Below are 23,536 nucleotides of genomic sequence, written 5' to 3' on the forward strand. Positions count from 1 at the left end.
TGCAGGTGGAATCCATGAGCTTAAAGAGATAATAATAGACTGGTGTGGGCCTTGCTGTTGATTCAGTTGGACAGCAGCACCCAGGAGACAGCCACTGAGAGATAGAGAGAGAGACAGAGAGTCCCATGCAGCATTGGCTTTCTTTCACTTTCTCTTCAACATGCCATGTCTATGAGCCTTTCTCTTCCCTTGTCTCTCTCTCTCTGTCTATATCTGTCCCTCTAAGGACAGTCTCTCACTTTCTCTCCCTCTGTCGGCTCCTTTATAAACATATGCCTCTTACTATCACTATCCGTCAGTCACCAAGGGGGAAGGACAAAGGGGCGGCGACCTCATCAGTCTCACTGGCTTATTTTCCATGGCTTGTAATTAAGATCTTGGCTGAAAAACATCAAATTAACCCACAAATCTTTTATGTGTGTGTGTTTTTTTTTATAATTTCTCCCTCCTTTTTTTATGGCAGATGCCCCAGGGCTCCTTTGTAAGACATTAACAAATTAGTAAGATGACGCTGCGCATTAAAGGGGAAAAGTTATTATCCCTCTAAGAACTTAGATCATGTCATCTTAAAACTGTGTGAGTTTAGACCTGATGGAACCATGACATCAGGTCTAAACTCAATGGTGTGGGTGTATTAGACATGTATGTATATAAACTTGATGTACATAATATAAAGGGGCTGATAAAAAAAGGATGGATAGGCTGATAAACTGTCTATTGAAGAAATGTATAAAACCTGGCCTTGCTCACGCTCGTGTGAAGCAAATACTTAGAACAACATGTCAGTGCTTTACATGGGAAAACCAACATATAGACCTAATTATAAAATGAGGTCATTTCAAAAGCACTGGTATGTGTATTCCAAGAAGAAAAAAAAGATTAGAACTTTTCTACTCTCTATTAAAACATATATTTTTATTAAATTGATAATTTATTAAATAATGTTTTTCTTCGGATTATATCAAATAGTCAAAGTCCAACATGTTAATAGTGCCATTAACACTTATCACAAGTTTGTACCTCTAAAAGTTAAATAACTACAATAGCTTACAGTATGGTAAATATTCAGCTAGAATTGATCATTTTAAATTAAATACCGCTTAGTAATTTGCTAACCGCACTACAATGGTTCTTTTTAGTTTCCACAGAGACAGCTGTGCATGTGCAGCCTGATTCCTCTACAGCACAGGTAGATTTGGGGATTTTGAGTTAATCAGACATCACTTTTCGAATGAGTCAGTGAATGTTTACATAAAAGCTTAGAAATTCTAATATGATGAAAAGGTCACTGGTGCAGCACTTGACGCGTATTCCTAAAGTAAGTGTATCTGGACTAGGATTTGGAGTATTCTCTGCAGGGAGGCATCAGTGTCAATTCAGACAGATGTCTGTTTAGTTTAGGTTTTTTCTCTAAGGTGATAAATTGATACGAATATGTGAAAGAGTGTGGTATTAAATAGTGCAGGTGAGATCTATAATGATCTAGGGATTGTTGAAATATTTAACCAAAACCAATTTATCATAAATTAGGATGACAAGTGACACAGAAACCTGCTTTAAACCAATGTAGGACAAAGGTGATGTAACTCTGTGTTCATCTTAAGCATTAAATCCTGCACACACATTAACAGGCTGTGGTATGAGCCTGTGTTGTGCTTTATTGACTCATTGAAATTTAAAGTTCACATTATCCACCATTCACACTTTAAGAGCTATATGTGTGAATTTAATCTGGGACTCTATGGGAACAACATTAGTCTTAATCCTCCCGTTTAGTCACTCAATATTGACTTTTAAAAGTGATCAAAGCTCACCTTGTTAAAAGGAATTAGTTGGATTTAGCTCGAAATGGATTTCAAAAGGTCTGTCGAGAACAGAAAGACACACACCTAAAATAGAAAAACCCTCTGCTTTTTAGATACGGTGGGGAAAAAAACACACAGAGTGATGCAATTTACCTCAAGGGCTTCTGAAAGCAGGATTTACCTTTTGTTCTTCAGTTCTTTTTTTCCATAGTTGTTTTTCTTTTCCTTTTTTCTTTTTCTGACTTTAAAGTCAGGCAAAGTCGCCTGATAAGGTTTGTCTCAGCAGCACGTTTCATACATTTATTAAGATCCACCATCCTCGGAATGAATTTAATACTTTTTAAGTCTAAGAGCCACAGAGGAAAATACAATTGTATCTCTCATATAACTCTCATATATAAAATAATAGTAGAATAATAATAAAGTCTGTTCGCCCCGCAGTTATAAGCCTCTGCTTACCAGTGCAGTTTCAGTCGGCATACCATTAATGAGGTCGCTGTGACCTTTGACCACTGAAATCATGTCATTTGAACTTTGAGTCCGAGTGGAAACTGGACAAAATGTGAAGAAATATACCTAAAGGCAGACTTGAAATATCATGTTTAAAAGATCATGCTCAAAATGCCAAATCTAATCAGATATTAGTGAGTCTTAAGAGAACATTTGTGCCAAATTCGAAGGGTTCTATCCATGCATCCTTAAGATAACATTTACAGTGACCTTCATTTTTTACCTTTGACCACCCAATCCAGATTTGCAAGTTTCTAAGATGTCACATTCACAAGACATAAAACAACGTGGTTCGTGAGGTCACAGTGGACGTGACCTTTGACCACCAATATCTAATCACTTAATTATGCAGTTTGACTGGAAGTTTTTACAAAATTTGCAGAAAATCCCTGAAGTTGCTCTTTAGATATTATATTCACAAGAGTGGTATGGACTGATGAACTAACAAAACCATAATGTGTCTGGCCACTATAGCTGTCGCAGGCGTGAAAATTAATTCATCCTTTAAACATTTGCAACACTACTCTACTTTTGAGAGCTCTACTTGAGAGTTTCTGACTGCTAAGAAGCTTCAATGGATCACATTTACTTGTTTTGTTCCCAAAACCTCACCTCTACTTAACAGCCACCCTGCATTAAAACAGAAAACAATTTTCATAGCACTAGACATCATTAGTGCATAAAATCATTTATTATAGCTCTTTCTCTGCACAGCATTGTGAGACTTATGTAGTGCATCATTCTTTACTTCTCAGCCCTCAACTTGTATTTTCCCAACTGTCACCCAAATAATGTTTGCCACTTTCTATTAAAAATGCATAACATTAGAATGTGTACAGACGTTCTGCTGATATGGATGGCTGCGGTGAGAGCCATACCTCAAACACTAGTAGCGTTTGGAGCATTGAGTTGTGCAGCTCCAAGAAGTCTGTGCTGCATCAAGGACATGAAATATCAGCCGGTTACTTTCTCTCGAGAAAAACAGCCGAAAGAGGAGACCTGCTCCAAAATCCCATTCTGCTTTTATTGCTGTACACACGGATTTGAGTGCTTAAAGTTTGCAGCGCGTTCTCCTGCGTCCTCTCCTCTTCTCCTGTGCCTTGACCCCAGGCTTCCTATCACCGTCTTGGCATGTGGATGTAAATGTGAGGTATGGAGATTCATTAAAGCCAGGGATAGTGCGAGCGTGTGTGCATGTTTGTAAGATTGGGAGATGGGGGGGGGGGGGGGGGGGGGATCACTGCCAACTGACAGGCCCTTCCCTGCTCAGTTTGTTTAAAGGGTTTGTAAAAGAAGCTGCCTTATCTCACCCGCTCTGACAAAGCCTGCCCTCTCCCCCCAAATTAAATTGGACCCATAGCGGTGTGATCAAATCAGCTGGCAGGCGGAAAATTTGGGCCGTCAATCACTGAGGTGTCTGATAAGAGCAGGCAAGGAGTCCTGGCGTGGAAAGCTGTGGGCTCATTCGGCCCCGACACCCAGGTGATAACTCAGAGCAGCAGGCACCTCCGTCCTACACATCTTGCTCCTAGCATCTTGTCACGACCCCCGTGCCCTTTACTCAGATACACGCTCAGTCAGACACACGCACATGGAATTACACATTCAGACCCACACACACAGACCTGCCACTCTTTCAGCAGCCGGGTAACATTTACAGACTCTGATTTCCTTCACAAATTCACACACAACATGAGACTCCCTTTTTCCCTCTAATCTTTTAACACCTTTTTCGTGTTTTTCTTCTTTTTGTTCTCCGTTCAAGTTGGAATTCTAATAGCTCCTCTTTTCTTTTAATATCTGTGTTATTAACCATTGTTGTATTTCCTGTAATCGTTTTAATTCAGATATTTTCAATTAATCTGAAGAAAAGAGAAAACAAAGACCTATTGTTGTATCATTGTTGAGAGTTAAAAAGGGTCTTCTTCTTCTTCCCTCTTCTTTCCTCATTTCTCATTGATGTTTTTTATACCCATCTCTGTCCTCCATTTCTCTTCATGTTTCTTTCTCATCTCTCTACATTCTTCTCCCTTTATGTGCCGTTCCTTTTTTCCATTTTTCCATGCGCCCACCTCTCGCTCTCTCTTCGCAATTTTGCGTTCTTGTCTCAGGCTTTGTGAGTTTTGATAATCCATCCAGTGCTCAAGCCGCAATCCAGGCCATGAACGGGTTTCAGATAGGCATGAAGAGGCTGAAGGTGCAGCTAAAGCGGCCAAAGGATGCCAACCGACCTTATTGACTCGCCTGCTGTCCATACCCAGGTACAGTAACAGCCAGTGCCATAACACAACAGGAATTGTCACGTCATCCAATAAGTGTTAAAAATTAAACTGTCAAATTGATTTACTTGGCTACTGGCTTAACAAAGTCTTGTTGCTACAGTAGATGTGAATGTGAAAGAGCAAAGACTCGAGGTTCGATTTACATTTGATTCACAAACAAGGAGTTTTTACAGTGTGGGTAGAGCAAACACCCCTCTTGAAACCACATTTAAATTCACTACATTTAGATTTGTATTGGTATAGGCACCAAAATGCAAACAATCGTACATGTCAGTCACCTAAACACGCTGGATTTTTTCATCTAGATCCTTGAAATATTCTCTGTGAAATCAACGACAATGCAGGTTTGTCAATAGTTTTTCCCCTTTCTTCTGGGGAGAGAAATCTAATTTGTACCTGCAGGATACTCCACTGCCGCCTGATGACATCATCAATACCCAGCTGTGCATGATTACCCTTCTACCGATGCTGTCGTCAACAATCGATGCAAGTTGTTGAGCTACAAATACATAAAAAGCAGTTAGCCATCATTTCCCCCCCGAATAATAGCTCAGCATTAAAGTTCTGTCAGCTGCTTAGCACAATCCAGGGAACGTATCAGCATGAGCTTATAGGAAAATTCATGGAGGGGATCCAAGATAACACAGAGCAGGTTTATAGCATCTAGACTTTTTACAAGAGTAGAGACGAGCCTGACAAGTCAATGCAGGAGGTTTGAAAGAAAATGCTGGGCTCACAGACAAACAGACAAAAAGATGCTTAATGGAAAGCACTCAGTCACCTCGTAAACTGCAGCAGCCTGTATAATGATGGAAAACAGCACCCCGGGAAGAGCCGTTTGGTGCAGCAACTACTGTCCATGAGAAAAGAAAAAGATGATGCTAAGCAGGCCCCCTACTGTGACGAATTCAAAAACTGATCCGTAATATGGAAAATTAAAGCAAAACGCAATGGTAAACACAAAATATTGGAGGTCTACCCCCACCTTATATATGACACAAAAAAGGAACGGTAAAAAAGAAAAGACAAACCACATTCCTTGCCCCCCTCCTTCACCTGAAAGTTATAATAAAAAAAATATCTGCAACCTCAATAGAAGTAAACACTAAATAATAACTTTGGCTCCAATACTTAGGTCTAGTGATGCTTCACTCGTCTGCCATCAACTATAACAATTATAGTCCAGTTAATTTTGCTTTGTTTGTAAATGTTCTCGAATTAAAGAATCGGGAAAGAAATATCTTGACCATTTCTTTTCTAATTAGGACATTTGTTTGACATTTGTTCTTGTGTTTCCATGAGAACATCGTAACATCTTGTTCTAATTAACTATAACCTTGTAGCAAACAGTACACAGTACTTTGTACAATGCAATTAAAATCAAGACATATGTGTAATAGTTAATGTGTAAGTACACATACTGACATGGTCATTTAATACAAAATGTGGATAAAAAGGAGTCAGGCTTCAAGGTTTCAAAAACTATATAATAATGTTAATTTAATGCCATGTCTAGGAAGACGGTCTCAATTTAATACTGAACATTTCACAATCAAATGTATTGAAAAATAACCTATAGAAATCAAGCTTAATTGTCTATTTATGTAGCTTATTTATTCATGCTGTTAACATTTTTAATGGGACTGATGTTAATGACTAAACCATAAGCTATTGAGCTATTTTTATTGAGATCAAACAAATGCTTGGTTACCTTTACTTTTGATGAAAAGTATATTCACTGTCAGTATTCAGCAGAAAGTCAGAGCTATGATGCAAAAATAATAAAAAGATGGTTTACCTAAAGTCACACCATCCCTCAATAAAGACTAATTTCACAGTGTCAGCCTTGATTGAAAGAATCATCGCCCATCTGTCACAAAGTGCAGCTGCCAGCGCAAAACATAATATAGACACATTCTCTCTTCGCCCAATTGGCTAGACAACTTTTCATTACAATAACATAATCCTGGATTATATTTCTCTATAAATAAAAGCATCATAATACCATTTGTTTGTTTTAGAGTTGACTCTTTAAAAGCCACAAGATGGCATTTAATGGAAGGTAGTGTGGAGTATAAATGATAGATGCAGCCTTTATCCCCTCGCCTGATAGCTTTTGAATAGAGCTCTGTCCTGCTAATTGAAGAGAAGCTTTCAAAGCAGACACCCGGAGAAGATGCACATCAATGAGGGACAAATGGAAAATATCCTGCAGCAGTCGTGAATGACAGGACAGTCATTGAGATGTACTCAGAATGTCTCAGCGTATCCACACATTTCTGAAAATAACATTCTGTCCCTATCAGGAGGTGTGTGTGTGTGTGTGTGTGTGTGTGCGTGTTGGTGCGCGTTGGTGCGTATGTGGGTGTTTCCATCTTCCTTTGTCCCCAGTCCGGATCAATTCATCTCAGTTTTTTCCTGTGTTAGTACACATTTCTGTTGTTGAGTTAAAGAAAACCAATAGACCAAAACCAGGAGCAATCTCATGAAAAGAATATGATACCGGCGGGCGCTTCTGAAGCCGAATCTATATCCCAGCTTTAGGTTTTGTAGATTCCTCGAAATCAGGAGGGAAGGAAGAGTATTTCAAAGACTTGACCACTCAACTTTAAAGATTTTTTTTTTCTCTTTTCGTTTATTGCCTTGCATTTGTGGCAGAAAGTGCTTTGAACATCCTGGGCAGCTGAATGAAATACGTAAAGTTCAAGTGTAAGCTTATTTTTCTTCTTTCTACTACATTGTAAACTTTGATGAAACAGGAATGAGGATTGTGTGTCTGTGTGTGTGTGTCTGCATGTGTGTGTGTTCCTCAGGTAAGAAACTTCAACATGTAGATAACTTCACAGGACCCTTTTTCACTCTAATACTGACAATTTCACTTTGAAGTTGAATTAAAAACACCATCAGACAGCACTCTCCTCTGCTGGTCTCAGGAGCCCTGCTACTCTGAAATTGCGTTCTGTGTCTTAAAGATAAACTTAATGCAAAAAGCTGAAGCACTCACTGTACGGCCACCCTCATAGCAAACAATGCAAGGCAAATCCAATTACTCTAGACAGGACAAGTTCCTGAAATATGCATTTCTGCCTTAAGGGTTATCTTTGTGAATATATATTTAAAATAACATCAATTCAACCTTTTAACCTGCACATTTGTCAGCCTGAAAATATTCCACCACCTCACTGAGGCACAGGCCTCTTTCTTCGTGCTGTGTTGAAGATTCTTTGTTCTCTTATTTCTGTTTTACTTGTCAATTCGTTTTTTCTTGACGTTTTTTTAGTAATGACCATAATAACCTCATTTGATTTGTCAGGCAGAATAAGTGAGAGTGTGGAACAAATAGGGAGGGGTGCTTTGAATTCTGAACCAGAGGAAAGGAGAAAATCCCACTGTTTCTTTCCTTCTTTTGCACCCCCACCAACCTGGCAACCTGAAACGGCCAATCACAGTGTGACGTGGCCTTTCTCCGCTATAAAGCCACACTCCTCCCCTACACCTGTCATGGGGCCAAGTTCCCACAGCTGTAAGTTGAACCCATGGTGTCATTTTCTTTTGGATGACGTCATGTGGTGGGACTGTGACTGCGTTGCATGACGTGGCGTTGATTGATATCTCTAAACTCTATCTCTTTATACTCTGCCCTCCTTTCATATATATATATATATTTATATATACTGTATATTGTAAATTGGCAGTTTGTGGAGTGCAGTAAACTGATGCCTTTCTTGGCTGGTACCTGTTGTACATAATGTAACTCACGTGCTGCTATAACTGGTTGGTTGATCATAACTGGAAGTGGCCTTTAACCCTTTGTGCTATCGTACCGTGTGCCCTTGTGACGTTTTACTTTTTCCTGTGGGGTTCATGTGTATGGATGTACTGTTTTTTCTAAATCTCTCTATTTCCTTCATATTCACATCAAGTGTTTTTCCCAAATAAACTATGATTTTATTTTTTTATTTATTAAAGTCAGAGGAATTGTCGTCGTCGTCGTCCCCCCCCCCCCCCCCCCCCAAATCCAATGGACAGCTGTTTAGTTGAGGTGGCCAACATGACCCTATGTTTGTGTGGCCAATTAAATCTCCACTGTTCACGCAGAGAGCACAGGCAAATGTTGACACTAAACTCCTCTATCTGCACAGGGAGCACTTTTGCAAGATTGTTTTGTTTGCCTAACATGAGAATCACTTCCCATTTATTTATTTATGAGGGTGCAAACCAATTACACTATGATAGCAGAGCTGCAGGCAGTGCTGTAGACCCACATGGCTAAAATCCGTCCACCACACAGCCACACTTACTGTACACATAGGTGTGTATAAGCAGGGTGTAAAAAAAAAGAGCAAAGTACCTGGGATGAGTGTTTGCCACTGCATATTCTTCTCAGTCTTTTTTTAGTAGGATTATGTCGCCAAGATAAATTAGCTGTTATACATTGGCCTTTTGCATTACAGATAATTGTTATTCTATCTGTAAAAAAACCCAAAAAGGAGCCAATGGATTCGGAGGGAAAAAGGTTTGTTTCTCTCCCTCCAGGCCAAAAGCCTGATAAGAGTTAGTTGTTTTCATCTAACTCTTTTTTTCTTCTATTCTTTCTGAAGCCCTGCAGGTAACTCTCCCCTCCCAAACTCTATTCAAGGAGCTAAGGGGGGTGTCGAGCGAGGCAAGCCGAGGGGGAATGGGTCTTTCTGGCATCAATCTTGCCTCTTAACTGCCAGGTGTCTTTAATGGAGCCATCTAAGATGGTGGTGTTGTGGTGGGATGCGCAGGGCACGACGCTGGAACAAAAATCTTGTGGAAAAATAAATTCTTTACTATCTGACAAAGTTGCAGGGTGAAGTAGTTGTGATGTTTACAAAAAAGCTGTTTACTTCATAGGGTGAAGAAATATCTATTTTAAAGCCACTGTGTGATTATTTAGCTCTGCAGTAGATGAACAGCCAGCGTCGAGAGTGGCTTATAAAAGAGGGAATTTGTGATAGCGACTCTTATTGCGTCATGCCTTGTAATGACCAGGCTCACTTTGGCACAAATTTGGGGGGAAAAAGTTAGAATCAGCGTGCTCCCCACATCTGAAAAGGCAGATCTATTAGGAAATGGTCACAAGCTCATTTACAAAGATGGAAGGTAGAACAAAGAGCATCAGGGCGAGTGTTCCTGTAACAAAGTCGGAGCCTTTCATGTTCTCTTCCACAGAGTGATTTGCTGTGATTTCAGCAGCACAGACGCATTAAGTAACGGTGCAGCATATCAGGTCAGCACAACACAAGGGGAGATAGGTTGGGTTTTTCATTGGATCTTATACTCAGACCATTTCTTGAAATGTTTTTTTTCTATTTGATTATCATCAGTTCTTCACTTTAATCACTTTTAACTTTTCCACATGCCCTTGTCCTGTTTCCTTGTTCTTTTTTTGTTTTGAGATGAATTACCAATAAGATGAATGATAGCAACATCTCAGGCAACATTTCTTTTTTCTCATGCAGGAAGATGGAGTCAGTCTAAATTAGGCCTTCGTTGGATTAGTGATGTCACTGTGTAGATGTCTGTTCCATATGGTTAAAACACAAATCTCCCACCCCACCTCTTGCCCACTTATTTCTGGTTTTGATTGACATACTCCTCTTTTTTTCTCCCAACTCCTCTCCGTCTGTTTCTCATGCTGTTAACTGTGCCTGTCAGTCTGTGTGATAACCAGGAGCCAGCAACCCCAAGCATGTTTGCCACAGCCTCTCTGAATCCACTCTCTTTATTCTCCCCCTCTCTCTCTCTTTTCTCTCCCTTTACCTCTCTCTCTCTTTCCATGTCACAGGATGAAGGGCCACAACACCTTATTTCCACAAGTGCAGTAAAAAGTACAAAGACTTCTTGCTCTGCTACATATCATGAAGGAAGGGTGGTCCCTTGATCCTGCTGGAAAACCCACTGAAAGATTGGGTGACCGAGAGAAGGATCCCAGAGTTGTATTTTTTTTCTCTTTTTTTATTTAACTTTTTTCTTTTTTCGCAAATGCCTCCTTTTTCCCTGTTTTGCTTTGGCGTCTGTGGAAGAAGATTTTTTGCAGAGACCAACTTTTTGCTGCTGTTTTTTAGACATGATGGGGAAAAAATACCTTTATAGACTCATTATGCTCAAAGCATGCATACTGACAGAGGATATAGATAAACACACATGAGTACAGATAACAAACCAAACATACACATCTAAAGATACTATACAGCTGAAAAAAATGAAAAATGACAAAAAAAAATCTACTTTGTACATGTATAAATACGTGCAAATGCCAATTCAAGTACTGAAGCAAACACACACACAAACGTACACACAAACCTACACACACCAGCCTGCTGCCATTTTGGTTTTTGTGCCTACACAGGTGTTGTGCTCTGTGACAGGGCAAGCTCTGGATTGAAAAAGAAAAGAAGAAGAAGAAGAAGAAGAAGAAGAAGAAGAAGAAGAAGATGAAGAAGAAGATGAAGAAAAAGAGGAGAATCCAGGATAATTTACATGCATCATTCCTTAGGAAATAGGGACCAAAGGACTAAATGCTTTTTAAAAGAATATAAATATATAAATATATAAATATATATTTAAAAACTCATACCTTGTAGCTGCAAGTATTACAACTTACTCGTAGTAAAAAAAACAACCATTAAATCAATATCCAGTGGCCTACTGTAAGTATGGATAAAAAGAAAATGGAAATAATGTATAAAAAAAGACATGGAAACGTAGTATAGGGGCTGATCTTTTGCTCTGGGTGCTGATTTAGCACCAGGTTGTAGAATAGTAATGTAGACTAGAAAAAAATGAAGATTTGCTAACTTTTGCTGTTGTTTGAAAAAATACTTGAAGTTGTAATGAAAAGGAAGGTAAACGGAGGGGGAAAGAAGGAAACATTCATCTGCCCCCCCGCCCCACGTAGGCAACGAGTCTATCTCTTGGATGTTAAGGTTTCAGCCACTGGATATCTCGCTCATCATGATGTACAAGTCACTGCACTCTCTGACAGCTATGAACAGACTGTTCCGGAAGAAGAAAAAAAGAATGACAAGAGAAAAAGAAAAAAAAGAGTGAACTTATGTCTGTGTTGGACAGGGTGCAGACGTTTCAGGCTTCTCACTGGCCTTTGTGTTCAAGCGACAATCCACTGTAAAGACCAAGCAAAATGGACATGGGGTGACTTTTGTTGTTTTTTGTTTTTTTTCTTGACCTTTTGTACTGCAACATGAAGTGTGAATTATGAAGCCACAGAATGTTAAAAGGAGATGGTTCTATTAAGACAGATGGATAGTCATGAGGGGAGCGATAAGAAGGTTGAGGAAGGAGGCGACAGCTACTGAAACTGCCAGCAGAATGAGCTCCAGTATTCAAATGAATTGGCCCTTATGGCATTGGAATAAATAGCATACACCTACTGTAAACAACCAGGATTACATAAGTGACATGTCAAGGATATGTGTGTCCACTGGAGCTGCTACAGAACCCCAGACTGAGAAAAAACTCAACCTTGTGTCTTTGACAGATCCAAACAAACATTTCTCTGAGGACAAACTCAATTTACTGTATTGATGGCAAAGGAATGCAGGCTTTTACAGTTCATTTAGCTCTGTCAAATATAATGTAAATTCCACTTTGTTCCCTCAATGGCTTTACTCATACATAACTTACAAAAGAAAAAAAAAAGTATACGGACTACATCTAGATTAGATCTAACCGTCGTTCTTCACCATCACTCTGCTCGCCTCTAGCCTCTCTGACACTGATGCCAGGCAGGAGAGAAATAAAGCTCTCCAGCAATGTCATGTCTTGATTTAGAGTCCTGAAGCCTTTATTTAGACTGTTCCAAAGCTCTGGATGCAGGAACTTTCTCTTAAAGCAGATCAATATGTTTGAAATGAGGCTAGAGGGAGGAGCGATGCTGTTTAACACATCCCAATTTTCTCCATCGAACACCTGTTCACATCCCGACACCAGTCCTTTGAGCACTGACCACTGGGCGTTGAGAGGCCAGGAGGGAGGTGAAGAAAGTAAGTCAACAACCACATTGAGATCCTCTAAACTGGTGCTTGGAGGTTGATTCCCAGTGACTTAATCGATAAAGTTAGAGGCTTCGGTTGGGTACCTTGTGTTTCATTCCTAGAAACATGTCTTGCGTTCCCTCTTGCTCTCATATTCCAGACTCTTCCACCCATTAAGACCAGATACATGTATTTACCTTTTAGACCAGATGGACCGTTTGTGTGTCATTTCCTTCAGAGCCAGACAATTAATATATGATCCTTCTCCTAACCCGCTGACGAAGGCTCAATAAATAAGAGACATGTTTTCACAAAGATTATTGGAAATGGCTAAATTTAAATCTTCTCAAATGAAAGCCAAAAGTTTAAACTAGCAAATACTGTTTTTCATGTCTCTCATTTCCTTCAGAGGCTGAGATAATTAACATTTTTGTCTGCTTTTTAGGAAACCATTAGGCTTTAGGGTGCTTTTCTACTTTGCACCTTAGGTCTTAATGGATTAAATGAGCAGAAGGTCTTGATTTGGACCCACTCCATGTGCCCCCCTCTCTCCCCCGACCTAAGATCAGCCATGCCTTTTCAGATCTCAGCCCAACTTTCAGCAGGCTCACACCTCGAAACAGCATTTTCCGGACCTGGCTAATGTCGTCGCTCACTACCCTTCAATTAGCTTGTGCACCAGATTAGGCATGCTATTTCACCTTTCCTTCTAATCACACTATAATCACCAACCTCTATACATTAGCAGCAACCAAGTGAAAAATCACCGGGATAATCACTTGGACCAAATGACGGGGGAGAAATGGTCTCCTGCATGCACATGGATGACAGAAGGAAGATTAGAGAGAATTATGTTTGTGCCTACTCGCTGGCAAGGCTGCTGACAACTGACCTGGCACCAATTACACTGCAAAATTTACCCGAAAAGGAGGATGTGGGATACAACTTTACATATCATAGCAAGGTGCTGATATTATCAGTAGATTTACTTTACTAGAAATTAGAAGAGAAAGGTGGCAACATGTATAAAAATTTAATTTGTTTCTTTGGCCCCAACATAAATTAGGGCAAAACAACTTTCTCTTTAACTGGAAATCCTCAATTCTGTGGAAGCGGCTGCTCTGAGGCCTGTGTTATTGTGCTTTCTCTTTCGGCTCATAATTGTGTCTCAACAGTCGCCAGCGAGGCTGCCATGTTTACAAAATAACTTGCTCTCCTCTTCCTTCTTTCTCTTGCCCCTACCGGGACACCTGCGAAGCATCATTTTGAAGCACAGTGGTTCTTCAGGATGAAAATAATGCCCATCAAAATGCTAGCTTTAAAAAAGAATATCGTACATGTAAGTACATGTAAGGTAAATCCCAGCCCTTCTTCCTCAGCCCTCAATACGACTTACGATGCAGGAAGCTTCATGAATTAATGTGAATTATATCAAAACAAAGCCATGTTCTGCAGGATGTTTGTGGTCATTATTCATGTGAAGCCCAATGATTCAATGGCAAATCTATACCACAAGCTGTACTAGTTCCCACTGCTAATGGCAGGTTGAGTTCCCAGTGAGCCAAAATCCAGCCAAGCCCGTCCTGCTGTCTGCTTGGATAACAGTGCAGTTTTCATGTAGCATCTTTCCTATGCCAGGGCTAAATCAGGCGATGTGAAATCAGCATTTCAACCCTATTGACAAGGGTGCTCTTATTACTTTTACACCCCAGGGATGATGTTATTGAGGTGACACATATTTAAAAAAAATATAACAGTGAAATAGGCTGCAGAAGTAACAAAACAAGGGGAAAAAAAGAAGGTTTAAGATCTTCCTGTTCCCTCCTTTATCAAGTTTCTGCCTATCCTGCTCCAGTCTGGTCTGGTTTCTAGTCCAGGCGGTGTCACCTCTAAGAGCAATGACAACTGTCAGCCCAGCAGGAACTCACCAAGCTGTTGCCAAACTGCTATTTGGCATTTGCCCTCAAATTTACAACGAGAAAAATGTAACTTGGCATTTTACCTGAAGGAAATTAATATGAATCTAATTAACTGTGAGAATATGCCTGTACACAGTGGAAGATATACAGAGGCACAGAGAGTTCTTATTCAATAATCATTCCAACCATTTGCTACTCTGCAACTGATCCATCTCCTACTCCTACTAACCCTGACCTTGTATCATTAAATAAAAAATTGTCTGGTCTATACAGAGTATAAGGATATGGGTATACTATGGGTATAAGTTGCTTAAAAGATACGTCCTCGAGAGGAAAAGGCCCAGCCAAGGGTAGAACCACTAGAGCATGTCTACGAATCTCTAACCCCCTTGGTGCATAACACTCACCCTAAAATAGCAGTGATTGTCAAGGAAAGGTAGTGAAATGTAATTGACTGAAAGTGGAGAGATAATTAAAGGAACCTGTTGGACAGGAGGGAAGAAATGAATGCCTCATTTAATAGCTGCTTTGGGAGAGAGCTTTTCCTTCATCACACTTAAGCGCAAAAAAAAGGTTTCGCTGTAGGGATTTTGTATGGAAAAAGGTGGAGGTGGAAATAGGCACTGGGTGGTTGGGGTGCTGTGTGCTAAACTGAAACTCCACATAATCATTCCCAATACTCAGGGCATCAGGCTCCATGATGTCACGATTAGTGGAGAGGTTCAGAGCCTTGCGTTACCCCGGATTCTAAGGGACGTTGAGCTGAATCACTAACATGGTCAGCAGAAGCGGTGAGATGGCATTCAGTCGCAGGGAGTGCTGAGCCAACCGAAGGGCTGACGAATCCCCTGCTTTAGATTTACAGTATCGTCATCCAATTCCAAGACTAACAAACAAACACATTAACAATGAAAGAAACAAAAAAATGCCATCGTCCATCTAAAAAATGCAGTAAATCCCTGGAGGCGTGAAATTTAAGAATGTGGCTGAGAGTGATGTAGACAAATACTTTTTTTATTCCTTAATGTAAATAGCCTATAAAATACAAAAACAGAAGGCGGTTGTATAGCAGCTTGTGTTGAGAAGCCCAACTCTGTGGGACAATGATGTCACTATATAATGTATCCACAGCAGTGCAGGGAGAGTTTTAGTCCTTTTAAGCCCCTTAAGTTTGGGCTGTGAACATGCATCCTACAACCCTAAGTGTCAGACCATGGCTTAGACAGCATTTGACTTAGTGTCAAACCTAAGCCACGGCCCCCAAAGTGATCAGTTAATTAAGATTCTGTGTACGCCGACATGTCTTGATTTTTCTGACAGAAGAAGGATCGCCTGTGCTGTAATTGGATTAGTCCAATTGGGGCTGATGAACAGATATGACAGTGACAGTAGAGTTCATCCATCTGCATGCTTACTGCTCAACAGTGCAGCAAAAGAAAAAAACATAACAAGGAAAAAGAAGAAAAAAACACCACACTTTTGCAAATTCTTTGGGAGTGAATATTTTGGCTTTAAGGCTTTAAAGAAGATCATTTTACAAAATTAAACTCCAGGTAACACTTTGTTCAACATGTAAATAAACCATTTTTTGGGGTAAAAAAAAAAGAAAAGTTTCATTTACAACAACCCCCTGCTTGCTTGACCCAATCTGCCACTGCTCTTCTGACCATACAGTTACTTCTGTACATACAATATAGCTTATTTTTCAATTCTGTTCAACCTTCTTTATAGGCCGTAAAATAGATCATGTTCAAACATTTAAAAAAAAGTTAAAATAATAGTTAATATAAGAAAATTAACCTATGAAATAATTTATCAAAAAGAAGATAAAGTGATTTTATTTCTTGTACAGTGAAGCACTGATGTTCAAAAATGGGATTTTATACTCATGTTGGTAAATTGTTCTTCAGTTTCTCTTTTATTTTGTTATTATCGGCTGAAGCTGGGAAAGGCCCATTGTCATGAGGTTTATTCGAATATGCTTTGATCTTTTAGTTTTTTGGGGGGGTTGCACAATCTATGTCTGACATCCCTAGAGAAGGAGAAAGTTCAGAGGGATTTTGCCACAGAAAGATCTTAAAATCAATACAAGAATTAACAATCTGCACTGTAAAAGAATGGTTGATGGTACTGGTCATGTGGATTCCGAGAAAAAGAGTCCATTGCACAACTGTGTTCAAATGAATCAGCATTGCATGTTAAAAAATAATCTCATCTGAGGCCTTTTATTGTTTTGAGATAAATATAAAAAAAATGATGAAAAAAAACAAACTTGAAAATAACTTTTTCAGCCAGGTTGGTAGACCTATGCTTGTCATATTTCATGTCTTCAAGCCATGAATGGATTCCTGTAATGAACCTCTCTTAATGTAACTGCTTTTCTTTTATTTTTTTACTGATTTATTTCTTTTGAAGGGCTGGTGGTAATCATTGACATATCTCGGTTTTAGTTCTATGGTTTCTTTCTCAGTTTGTTATTATCTAATGTGACTTCATCCACTGAAGACATTGTACCGACAGTGACAGCGCCACTTTGTTTTGCTCCAGTCAGGTTGATTTTGTTAATCTGAGGAGGGAATTCTGCCTTAAACCCAGCCTGTTCTCTTTGACAGTACTACCTGTGAACAGTGGTCGGACACACTGTATTATGGGGATGCCAAATGCTCTATCTTCAAAAGTCAAAAATCTGTTGCAAAGACAAAAAACACCTCACTACAGTCAGTTTTGCCTCAAACCCATTTTGACATGAATAAGGATGTGGTTATGCACCTCCATTTTTCATTGGTTATAAGGACCAAAATGTAAACAAACTCAGCCAACTGAGTAGTTTGCTCCAATCAAGCATTCAATGAGAGCCTTTAAAGAATTCACATTTAGCCATAAGTAATTTTGCATCCATGATCTTTGTATCATGAATCATTACATTCCCAGCTTCACTTTATCATCCTCTTCATTTGTTCTCATGCACAATCCATTCATCATATGATATTTAGGTATTCATGTTCACAAGGTACGGAATAATCATATCTTTGAATTAAACAAACTGGGTTTCTGTTTTCTTTTTATCTGAAACAGAGATGTAATTTGAATTAGCGTTGGTTCGGGTCTGTTTCCCTGATCCGGAGTGATATCTCCTTTAGTGCTCCTGAACTCTGTAGTTCTCTAGTTCATTATATTCTGCTTAGACTAAAATAAAGCACAGTCCTGTAGAAGATTGAGCCTGCTTTGTCTTTTTTTTATCTGTCCTCATTAAATACATCCAAAAGGTTTGGGTCTATCTTTGGTGTGCACGCATGACCCTGTTTGCAAAGATGTGAAATGTTCAGTGTCCTCTGTCACTCGGTTTGTGGAGAGAATGCATTTAGGACTTGTCATTGTATTAATTGAGCTAACAGCGCTAACCATATCCGAATACCAAATTAGATGAGACGGTTAGTAGAAAATCGTTTAAAAAGGGCGAATAATGCATAATAAATGGAGGGAGATTGGAAGAGGGAGGGGAATAAATTGTGAATTGATTAAAGGGAAATGAATATTCAGCTCATGTCTTGCGGAGGTGTTACAGTGGAAACAAAATCAGGTGCAATGGGTGCTGCTAGTTATCATCTGTGAATAAGAAGCAGGACGTCAATCGATTAATCAGAGGTTTTCCTCACGCTGCGTTTTATTGACAGAGACGTTACGGTAAGAAGGGTCAGGTCACATTGAAGCCTGTGGTCAGTGTCTTTTTTTAATGGCCCCCGGAGAATCCCCCTCCCTTGTTAACCCTCGACAGTAACCAGATGCCCTTAAAGACTACAAGTCCGTACAATATTAACAAGTCCGCAACTAACCCAAGCCGCCTTGGTACAATATTAGAAATAATTTACCTTTTTTCGTTGCAAATCAACTCAGCAACAACAATCCCCAGTAACTGCAACTGCCCATCACAGCAGAAGGAACACATCAAAACTCGCTGGCAGTAATTGTTCCGAGAATAGTGCATGACACCCCCGAGACCATCAATGACAAAACCTCCCCAAGACACCAAACATCATTTCTTGTTTATGGGCCTCTCCGGTACATCTGTGTTGCAGAATTGGTGTGGAAACAGATTTATGGTTGCTAAATTTGCAGGTGATAAAAAGAGAAAGAGTGGCCAGTTGGGGCACTAACTCTTGGCTATTCACATGTTGACTCCCGTGCAGGGTCTCCGGGGAGCCTTTCTCATTGCACGGCAGACACTCCATGATTCCACATGACAAACTGGATTGTTCCTCGAGTGAGTCCTGCTGAATTATTTTGGTCCTTTCGATTGCATCTCCTACCCCTGAGATTTTCCTCTACTGTTGCCTTTGAGCCGTAAGCCTCGACAGCCAGCGTTGTCGATACTCAATCTGTTCTGTAACCCCTAAAGCTGATGAAATGTGCTAACAGGGGTTTGTTTGTTTGTCTCCAGGAGGGGGGGCCAGGAGAAAGAAAATGGAACAACAAGACTCTTTTGACAGTTCCATTTTTCCAATGTTTTGGAGTGAGGGATAATCATGAAGTATGGATTGGATAGAGGAAAGTTATTACATTTAGTTGTCTTTATCCTTGTTTGACTTGTCAGGGAAAAAAAGGTCAGATTGTTCCAAACATGTTTCTTTAAGGGTTTATCCTCAATTCTGGCTCCTGTTCTCTCTTAAATGTGGGTGAGGAAAAATCGGTTTTCTCGCTTCTCTCAGTCTTGTAACCCTCTAAATCTTCAGTGTAAATTTGACAAACACTACCCTCTCCATGTCTGGCTGCAGTGTTTCTTCTGTGTATTTACTTCAGTGGTGGTTCTGATTTGGATGGGGTGGCTGGATAATTCAAATACTGCATCTGACACACAGACACACATGGGAAAAGACAAAAGGAAAAAAAAAAGCCTCAACACTACTAGTGTCTTCAAGTCTTTCAGCATCACATCATTCACACCAACACATGCACCTGTTGGAAGGGCAGTGTGTGAACTGGCTGTATCAATGTTTTTTATTTCTTGTCTTAAAGCACTTCTCCTTTGTCACTACATATTTAATGGTCTAAATTTTGAAATATTAAAACATTATGTTAAGTAACAAAAAACAATCACTTTCAATGGTTTCCAATATTTACATCTATTAATCAAATGGAATATTTAATAAAAAATGCCAATTTAATGGGTTTATGATGAAGTGAATAATTTCTTCCTAATTCTTTTGCAACTTATATAGAACTGACAGAAATGCATTTCAGCTTATTAATTTCAAAACCTTTTAAATTCATGCCCTGTACCTTATTATACCAAGGAAGGAGTTGTCAGTATGTAATCGTGAATAATGGCCTTCAACTTCTTAACTATGCCCTACACAAATATTTACTATATTGACTCATCACTTGTCACTAACCACACATTTAGCGTTTGACTTTATCGTCCATTAATCTATCAATGCATCCATTAGGGACACTCAAGGGTTTGGTAGCCTCGGCACACTCCAGCGGGCCTATTAGCATGTCCTGTAATGGGAAGCATGTCTCAAACACTAAGCATAAGCTACGCCACTCAGAAAACAGAGCTGCTGTCAACACTCTCTAAATTGTAGATTTGCATAGAAGAGGCTATCTGCTTTGTCTTCTCCACTTGTAATTATTACAAAAAAGGTCTTTGTGCATCTACAAGCCCCCGCAGGAGCCTCAGAATGGCTTCCGACAAAGGGTGGCAAATTTCGATTCAATCCCTCTTAACATGCAGACTCCAAAATAACAAAAGATTATAACTAAATGAAAGTGTGAAGAAAACCTGGGTAAGCAAAGCTGCACAATCCCTTTGATCCTATTATGTATTACAAAAGCTTAATCAATATCTAATCAAGGGGAATATAGCATGCCATGTCGTACAGAGCTCTTTGTTGTCAGAGGTGAGGTTGCCATGGGGACTGGACAGGTGTGGAGAGCTCAGGCTGCAGAGGTATTGATGGAAATTAAGCAGCATTGATGAGACTTGAAGATGCTGGGATTGAAAAAGGAGATAATTAAAGAGAGGGATATGGCAGGAGACGTGGAGGGGGATGTTGGGTGATGATACAGGCGATGCAGACATAAGCAACTTGGACGTGGAGCATGAAGTGTTTGCACAGATTCACATCCACCACCACCTGACCTACAGAGCAGCGTTCAGAGCACAAACAGAGTTTTTTGAAACGGACAGAAGAAAAATGAAGGTTGGATAATACCGTAAAGCATGTTTTCAATTTCAAGGATTTCTGTCTTTACTTTAATACTTCAATCCGATTTATATTTCAAGAGAAAGAAAAAAAACACCACACATGGCAAACATTACATTGTTTAGGGCATCAGTGGCTCAGCAGGCAGACTGAGCCTTTCAGTAACCAGAAGGTCGTTGCATGCTCAATATTGCCCCCCGATGGTACTCATGCTGCATTGTGTGCAATTGTATAGAAAAAGCATTGTGAAATGCTGCGTGACTGTGACTTGTACTATAAAGTGCTTTGAGTGGTCAATAAGACTAGAAAGGCTCTATAAAAATGCAATCCATTTACCATCCCTTTTAGATGGTCAGATAAATACCAGCAAAATACCACACATTACTACAATACATGAAAAGACCATTATACACATTTTACACAAGTTATTTCATTCAAAAATCAATTAGTCTTCTGGCTTCTCCAATGAGTAATCAAGGTTTACAGCTTTACTTTTCCAACTGCACATATTCCATAAATACAAAATCAAATTAACACAGAGATCACAAGTCTCACTTTGAATTTCAATTCCTTTCTTTCTCGTTTTGAGGTAATTCACAGGCTGCATGGTAAAACTAACAAGGGGAAGATAAGCAAGTGATCGCTGTGCACAGAGGGAAACTTTGTCACGAGTCACATCTGCACCTTATGTTCCACTCGACCCTTCGACTGTCGGTGGCAGAAATCCAGCAAGTTCTGTCCGTTCTTTCCCTCAACCCTGCCCAGTTCCACAGAGCCCTCTCTGTCAACACCTGATTAACACTTGGGATAATAGGTCATTAAAGTTCTCCTTCAATCAATGAGTCCAATCGAGTAATCAGGGCCGAGATTGAATGAACCCCAACCAGCGTGCAGCCCTGTGGGAGCGGAGAGCCTTAATCAGTATTGGAGAAAGGGTTGCTTTCGACCGGAGATGGATCCACAATAACACTCCAGATTCTTTAACTCACTTTAAATCTAAAATCACCTTGTGCATAATTTAAATAAAACAAGAGCATCTTTTATGGGTGCTTGTTTTTTCACCCATCGGTGGTATAAGTCAACTTAACATCTCTCCGTGTCTTAAAAGGTTTGTGTGACCTGCAGACGCCTCATGCTGTCCTAAGCTTTGGTGACGCACACAGCCCACTCTGCACCCCTCTTTGTTTCTGTGATGTATTAGCACTGGCCTTTGTTTAAATCTCTCCTGGCATTCAGCAGGTCAGTGTTGTTTAACCTGCTGCCTTTCAGCTGGGAGATTTCATCCATTCTCATAAATCACACTGAAGTGTCATTATTTTCTGATTACCGTCTTAATCACCCAAACACACAATTGTTGCTGCTTATAAGCGTGTCAAATTAACACACACAGATAAGTTACAAATTTCTGAGACAGTGTGCTACATTTTCATGGAATGCAACATCATAGTAGGGCTGGGCAATATGACATCAAATCTACATCAAGATTATTTCAAACTTTTACCTCAATTACGAGAAATGGGCGATGCTTCATCTGCAACAATGAAGTTGCATCATAATCTGTGGGAAGAACTTCGCTCCCGTCTACAGGAGTGTGCGTGTGTGTGTGTATGTTTGTGTGTCTTCTTGTCCCTGTTGCACTTCACACAATCTGATGACCATATTTATTTAGTTATTCATCAATGATGTCGGATGATGAATCTGGATCGCTGTGTGCGTTACGTTGTGTGGGGCATTTGAAGTGCGTGCAAAGGTTTGACTTTTTTTCACTTATAAATATGTGTCTCATTGAGGGAATCAAACAAACACAAAGTTAACTTCAGGACTGTTCAGGTCCTAATAACTTCTGATCAGTGTCAGTAGTTATTGTTAAAGTGTAAAGGGAGCACAGGTCAGTGGAGGAGAGAGAGACGACATGCAGAAGTACAGCACGGACCAACGCGGACACCTAATAGTAAGTATTAACCCAATTTACCGACACGAGCAAAATGAGGTCGGTGAGAGGTTATAAATGTCTATAGATTTTCGGCCCTATATCATACATTCAATAACATTTATGTGCGAGCATGCACACCAGCCTGCCCCCTTGGAGAGTGCATGGAGGTGTGTGGGTGCACTTGAATGAGTAGCCATTAACAGTTGACAGCTGAGCTGAGCTGAAGTGAAAGCGTGAGGCCCAGTGACGTAGAGAACAGAGAGATCAAGCATTACCATCAAAAATTACTCCAGTGCTCCCTACTGCGGCCCAACAGCTTCCTCCAGTCAAGCTGTTGGTTTGTTTGCTTGTTTGTTGTGTCAGAGCGGATTGTCCATCTTTTTTGAATCAATGCACTTTTCAACTCCTGTTACTTGATGGGAGAGGAAACAGGGCGAAAAGTAAAACATTTAGATAATAACAGAAAGGTTGGGCCACCTATCTTTCATCTTTATAAATCAGTATTCACATCAGATTTCCTAATATCTCATTCCCATCTTCATTTATCTATTTAGTGTGAGTAATTCCTCAAGCCAGAATGACATCTCCTGCTTTGCTATTACATCAGCTTACAGGGAGGCATCCAGACATGTGTGTCTCCCACTACCACAGCCGTGGTATGATGCTGTAGGAACTGGCACACACGATGCCAATGTGCTTCATAAAAGGACGTAGAACTGCAGGGGAGTGTGCCCAACTCTGCTCCGAGTGTAGCACTCGTAAAGAGACATTGTGGCTCGCCTACTAATAGAGCTGTGAGGGGAGAATGATGCAACTCGGAGGCAACGCTTTAATTTGCCCTTGGTTTCGCACACTCGTCT

General features: G+C 40.0%; 1 protein-coding gene across 1 annotated transcript in view; it reads left to right on the plus strand.

Annotated features, from left to right (window-relative positions):
- Nucleotides 1-17,749, plus strand: part of celf6 (CUGBP Elav-like family member 6) — a 135,749-nt gene extending 118,000 nt beyond the window's left edge. The window contains exons 12-13 of the mRNA XM_062388759.1: nucleotides 4,427-4,576; nucleotides 10,410-17,749. Of these exons, the coding sequence (XP_062244743.1) occupies nucleotides 4,427-4,554 (128 nt within the window). The 3' untranslated portion in view covers nucleotides 4,555-4,576; nucleotides 10,410-17,749. The remainder of the gene's footprint in view (nucleotides 1-4,426; nucleotides 4,577-10,409) is intronic.
- Nucleotides 17,750-23,536: the final 5,787 nt, after the last annotated feature.

This window comes from Platichthys flesus, chromosome 1 (genome assembly GCF_949316205.1).
Source record: "Platichthys flesus chromosome 1, fPlaFle2.1, whole genome shotgun sequence".
Lineage (NCBI taxonomy): Eukaryota > Metazoa > Chordata > Actinopteri > Pleuronectiformes > Pleuronectidae > Platichthys > Platichthys flesus.